This window comes from Sinocyclocheilus anshuiensis, unplaced genomic scaffold, assembly GCF_001515605.1.
Source record: "Sinocyclocheilus anshuiensis isolate Anshui unplaced genomic scaffold, SAMN03320099.WGS_v1.1 scaffold601, whole genome shotgun sequence".
Lineage (NCBI taxonomy): Eukaryota > Metazoa > Chordata > Actinopteri > Cypriniformes > Cyprinidae > Sinocyclocheilus > Sinocyclocheilus anshuiensis.
In genome coordinates, this window is record NW_015536496.1 from 10898 (window position 1) to 17442 (window position 6545).

Consider the following 6545-nt stretch of genomic DNA (forward strand, 5'->3'; position numbering starts at 1 on the left):
TTTTTTTCATGTTTTAAATTATTTCAAATATCAGTAGTCAACATTTTATGTTAAAAACAAAACATTAGGCCTATTTATGCATCTGTAACTGTGGTTTAAATGCATCCATGTCCCCTCTGAGATACATAAGCTGTGTAAATAGATCTAAATGCTATTTCAGATGCAGATTCCAGAAATGTTTTCTTATGTTGGAATGAAAGACACTAAGTACCGGATGAAGTGCTTCTTATTCTTACCCAAAAATACAAAATGGAAGAAAGAGTTAAAACTGATCACAATCTTGCTACTCAAGCTTTGTATGAACATTTTTATATATATTTATTTGCTTCTTTTCCATTTTGCATTTACTTGTACTTTTACTTTCAATACTTAAGTACATTTAAGATTAAAAAAATACTTTTCTTACTTAAGTACAATAAATATCACATACTTTAAGACTTTTACTCAAGTAATATTCTAAACGGTGACTTCAACTTCTACCAAAGTCATTTTCTGGTAAGATATCTGTACTTTTACTTGAGTATGGCTTTCAGGTACTTTATACACCACTGCCGCATGCTGTAATTTTGTGATCCCTAAATTACACAAGAGCCGGTACTCTATAGTTACAAATAGGTACGCTGTAAATTCTGTTTAATTACACGGTAAATTGTGGGCTGTAATCTAAAGCGTTACCGAGAAGTTTGTCTCAGCCTCAGTTCAGACTCTCCTCTTTCAGTCCCACTGAAGCTGAATCACTGTGTGTCCTAACAGCGCTCTGCACAGACAGCAGTGGAGGACAGTGAGAGGGTCTTTACTGAGCTCATCCGCTCCATTGAGAGCAGCCGCTCTGAGCTGTTACGGCTGATCAGAGATCAGGAGAAGACTGCAGTGAGTCGAGCTGAAGGACGACTGGAGCGACTGGAGCAGGAGATCAATGATCTGAGGAGGAGAGACGCTGAGCTGGAGCAGCTTTCACACACACAGGATCACATCCAGTTCCTGCAGGTAACACAGATCTAGAAGAACAGGAGTGTCTTATTATATAATCATCAGTCAGACTCTCATCTGATCATCTTCTTTTGAAAGAGACATCGCTTACAAATGGCTTTCAGCTCTGGAAATCTCTTAGGAATAATTTCTCTGAGCTCTTTCTTCAGGAAGATATATTTAGCTGTCAAACACCACTAGCGCCACCAACAGTTCACTACCCTTTAAGGGTCCATGTGAAATCTTGTGTCTCTAACTGCTCTAAAGTTATAAATAATGTTCAGTCTAATCTCTGCCTTTCCTGAGCAAATCTACTCAACCCTACAATCAGACTCCATTGATGTGCTTGAGCTGTTAGATGGACATTTATGTTTTTAGCAGATGTTTTATAATCCAAACTATTTCCTAGAAGGTTCACATATAGTGTAAGTGGCAGATACTAGAATCTGTAGTTCTAATGGGATATGATAAATATGAGAAGACTGAAGCTAATGCTGTGAAATCGCTGGATTGAGGTGAGTTACCGAAGATCAGTCAAGTCAACAAGAGCCGCACAAATCTGATAGTCATGCAGGATATTGGGTGAAGTGTGGAGCTGATGAGTTTTGATTTCTGTTTTCTGTAGAGTTTCCAGTCTCTCTCAGCACCTCCTGAATCTACAGACGTAAATGACGATCCCTTCAGTTCTGTCTTCTCTTCTGATGCTCTGAGAGAATCTGTTCATCAGCTGAGAGACAAACTGGAGGAGTTCTGCAAAAAAGAGGAGCTCAAGACGATTTCAAACAGAGGTAAAGTCCTGGAGATTCATCTGCTCTCAGAAACGAGTCCATCATCTCATATCATGGAGAACATCATGTTAGAAATGTCTTAGGAATGGATGCAGGATCATGAGAATCACACTGTTCATGTCTGTTGATTTCCACAGTCACATTCACCAGGATCAGGAACGACTTCCTACTATGTAAGTCAGTAAGAAAACAATCAGAAGAACACACTGAGTGTGTTTATGTTCTTCCTGTAGAAGGTGAAAGAAGAGTTTTATAATTGATGATGTAAATGATGATCTGCACAGGATATCTGGTCATCTGTACTGAGACACTAATGATGCACTGAACATGAAGAGATCAGTTACATGAAAAGATCAAACAGATTCATAATTCCTGATTCTGATGTTTTATCTCCATCAGATTCCCATCAGCTCACTCTGGATCTGAACACAGTGAATAAACGCCTTCGTCTGTCTGAGAACAACAGAGTGATTACTGCCACTAGAAGAGTACAGTCGTATCCTGATCATCCAGACAGATTTGATGTGTATGTTCAGGTGTTGTGTAGAGAGAGTGTGTGTGGACGCTGTTACTGGGAGCAGGAGTGGAGTGGAGATAAAGGTGTTCGTTTATCAGTGTCATATAAGAGCATCAGCAGGAAGGGATCAAGTAATGAGTGTTTGTTTGGACGTAGTGATCAGTCCTGGTGTTTGTACTGCTCTCATTCCAGATACTCATTTGGACACAATAGCATACGGACTGATCTCCCTGTAAAGTCCATCAGCAGTAGAATAGGAGTGTTTGTGGATCACAGTGCAGGAACTCTGTCCTTCTACAGCGTCTCTGACACAATGAGCCTCATCCACACAGTCCAGACCACATTCACTCAGCCGCTCTATCCTGGGTTCACTGTTTATAGAGGATCATCAGTGAAACTGTGTTGATGAATCAAAACAGACTGACGAGAGACTCTACCCATAATGCTTTGAGCTGCATGATAAATCAGTAACAGTAGATGTTATAGAGTCTCTTCTTTTCTCTTCATGACATTAATACTGCAGCTGAAATTCTTTCACTGAAATAACATGTCAGAATAAATATTTGTAATAAACCCTCATATAGACAGTAAGATCAGTCTGTGTGTGAGTTCTGCTGAGTGACCATGTGTTTCTGTGCTTTTCTCAAACTCTGGGTGCTTTCACACTTGGTTCGATTGCCTGGTCTGAACCCGAGCTCGATTGCTCTTTGGGCAGGATAAGCGATATATTGAATAATTTAGGTGAGTGTGTCTGCTACGCACTGATGATACAGGAAACTGATCCAACACAAAATATATTTCTTTATGTACATAATTTTGCAGGAAATATTAAACATGAACATATATCTGGTATAAGAATCTGAAATTGATTCGAATATACAATGAATAATACAATACAAGCCTCTGTTACTATATTGCTCTATATTGTATTGAAATTCAAAGGTTATCAGGCATCATCTTGGAAATAAAGCTTCATGTCTTTAAGTCTGTACCGTATGTAGTCAGTGTTATTTTTCTGAATAAGTTATGTGTATATTTTTATTGTTCTGATCAGAGCATGTGAGTGGAGCGGAGGGTGAGCGGAGTGGTAATATTTCCTTAAGAGCGCAGAGCGCCTACGTCACACCGCTCCGCTTCGCTCACATGCTCTGTTTCTGATTGAACATCTATTTCACACTCTTAACAATTTGAAAACAAAGTATAACAATAATAATAATTTGCATGGATTGATGTGATATGAGCTAAGTGATCATTAGATTTAATCACCATTGGTAGCGTGATTTATTGTAATGTTTTTTTCCCCTCAGTTAGTCAGAACAAAAGTGGCAGACATGTGTGCCTGAATTTCATTTTGGAAAATGGGGGAGAATTCCCCCTTTACGTGGCTCTTGTGGGGGTGGATTTTTTTAATTTGATGGGGGAGTTAGGGTATTTTTCTAGACATATTCTAAACTACCAGGAAACAGGAATCACATGACTTAAGGGAAAAAGAAAGTGAAAGTGTTGTTGAGCTGTTGTGTGTCTCTGTATTCATGCAGTAAAATGGCAGAAGCCAGATTTTCTCAGGGTGAGCTCTCATGTACAGTGTGTCTGGATCTCCTGAAGGATCCAGTGACCATCCAGTGTGGACACAGTTACTGTGAGAGCTGTATTACAGACCGCTGGGATCATGAGGATCAGATGAGAGTCTAAAGCTGCCCTCAGTGCAGACAGACCTTCAGTCCAAGACCTGCTTTAGCTAGAAACACCATGCTGACTGAACTGGTGGAGAAACTGAAGAAGACTAAACTACCTGCTGACTGTTACGCTGGAACTGGAGATGTGCAGTGTCAAGTCTGTTCTGGAAGAAAATACAAAGCCGTCAAGTCCTGTCTGGTGTGTCAGGAATCTTACTGTCAGACTCATTTTGACCGTCATGAGGAGTTTCATTCACGTAAACCACACAAAGTGATTGATGCCACTGGACGACTGCAGGAGATGGTCTGCCAGAAACATGAGAAACATCTGGAAATGTACTGTATTACTGACCAACAATGCATTTGTGAGCTGTGTACAAAATATGAGCATAAAAACCACGACACTCTATCAGCTGCAGCACAGAGGAGAGAAACAGGTATTTAAAACTAGCGCTTACTAGGGGTTGAATGACTTCTGATTTTTTGAAGTCGACTTTTATGTGATGAAAGTTGAGTCGAAGTCGACTAGTCGCTGATGACGTCATTAATGAACAAATAAGTCTGGAGCTGTGACAAACACCTTGTGCACAGCTATGGCATATGACACAGTGCACTTATAACAGCTTTTTTTATCAGTTCTTTTGTCTTTGGGTCGTTATATTTCTCACAGATTTCTGCTCGTTCTAAATCAAATACAGATAAAGTAGCAGAGTAAAGATTGCATTAATATGAATGCATTAGTGAGACAGCGATTGCGTGTGTGAATTAATTCTACCTGGCAGCGTCTCTCTACTAGTAGTGAAGCTGTGGAATTTACTAGTTATTAAGAAATATATGCTTGAACTTTTCAGTTTCTAAGCTATTTTATTGAAAAGTCTCAGAACAGTGTTGACAATACATTTCCGTGCTGAATGATTCTGTGTGCTCGCGATCTGCGCGTGATGTACGTGCTACTGTCTGTAGCCTATGTGTGTGTGTGTTACAGTGCAGCAGCACATTAGATTAGAACGGCGATTAACTTACCTGTACAATAAGCTGTTTAAAACGTGCATTCTCCCGTTCAATTTCGAGCATCCAGTAATATAATCACACATGTCTTGTGGAGCGCTTTCAGAGTATGCATTTATTTGTCATTTGAACTGTTTGGAAACGGAGCGTAAATGTGGAATTCCTTCAAAGATTTCTTATCCTGTTGCGCCCTCTATAGGACCAGCGACTAGTCGACGTCAAGCTTAAAGCGTCATGGCAGAGCATTGAAGTCGATTAGTCGATTAGTCTGTGCAACCCCTATCGCTTACACTTGTCATGTGAAACAAGCTTATATCTCCATGTTAATTCGTGTACAATGGTGGCAAACAATCAATCATCCTTTCTGGACTTTGAAACTACAGCCATTGGTTATCAGTTCCACTTTTACTGGATTCATCTGTTCACATGATGATTTAGAGCCAGTCGTTTTCTGTAATATTCACTGTCATCCATTTGTCCAGCTGAAGGAGACGCAGAAGACGTCCCAGCAGAGAGAGAAAGATCTTCAGCAGCTGAGAGAGGCTGTGGAGTCTCATAAGGTGAGTCTGGAGAAGAAGAGAAGTTTGTCTCAGTCTCAGTTCAGTCCCACTGAAGCCTGAATCACTGTGTGTCCTAACAGCGCTCTGCACAGACAGCAGTGGAGGACAGTGAGAGGATCTTTACTGAGCTCATCCGCTCCGTTGAGAGCAGCTGCTCTGAGCTGCTACGGCTCCTGATTCCTGATATCAGAGATCAGGAAAAGGCTGCAGTGAGTCAAGCTGAAGGACGACAGGCGCGACTGGAGCAGGAGATCAATGATCTGAGGAGGAGAGACGCTGAGCTGGAACAGCTTTCACACACACAGGATCACAACCAGTTCCTGCAGGTAACAGAGATCTAAGAGAATAGGATCATAGTGGACTTGAGCGAGATCCTGCTGTGACAGGACACCACTAGTGCCACCAACAGTTCAAAGCTTCACTAACTTTTCAACTTTTTAAAAATTGGATCAGTTGATCTTCAAAGTATATATCTTCAAAGCTGTATATTAGCAATCAGTCCCACAAGGATCTGAGACAAAAATTCAAGGTGTCGCAAATAATTAGTTTTTAACTGAAACTGTGTTTCTTAGTGATTGGGCGGCATGACTATGGAGTAAGGGATCCAAGTCCAAGCTTTATTAAAGAGAGTAGTTGAAACAGGCAGGGTCAAACACCAGCAAACAACTATGTCCCAGGGCAAAACAAAAGAGTAATCCAAATAACAGCATTGGTCAGAGAAGGCAGCAGATGATCACAAACCAGGGAACAATCCAAAGACAAAAACACAAAGGCAAGGAAACAAGGAAATGCTTAGAAATGTCTCTTAACAGCTAAACAAGACTCAGCAATGTGTGAGTGTGAGAGTGCAACTTAAATAGTCCTCCTAATGGGAAACAGGTGTGTTCGTAATCAGTTCCTAGGCTGGGGATTCTGGGAAATGGAGTCCGGGGTGAGAAGGTGAAGGTAAGGGATGGAGTGCCCTCAAGAGGCACTCCAGCTGGAGATCGTGACAGCCCCCCCCCCCCCCCCCCCACACCGGGTTCTC

At 41.1% G+C, this 6545-nt stretch overlaps 1 protein-coding gene and 1 pseudogene across 1 annotated transcript in view; both read left to right on the forward strand.

Annotated features, from left to right (window-relative positions):
• LOC107686811 (tripartite motif-containing protein 16-like) overlaps window positions 1-3221 on the forward strand; it is a 10340-nt gene extending 7119 nt beyond the window's left edge. Inside the window, exons 4-7 of the mRNA XM_016483938.1 lie at window positions 754-987; window positions 1595-1757; window positions 1895-1930; window positions 2157-3221. Coding sequence (XP_016339424.1) covers window positions 754-987; window positions 1595-1757; window positions 1895-1930; window positions 2157-2680 — 957 coding nt within the window. The 3' untranslated portion in view covers window positions 2681-3221. The remainder of the gene's footprint in view (window positions 1-753; window positions 988-1594; window positions 1758-1894; window positions 1931-2156) is intronic.
• Window positions 3222-3653: 432 nt separating this feature from the next.
• LOC107686819 (tripartite motif-containing protein 16-like protein) overlaps window positions 3654-6545 on the forward strand; it is an 18975-nt pseudogene continuing 16083 nt past the window's right edge.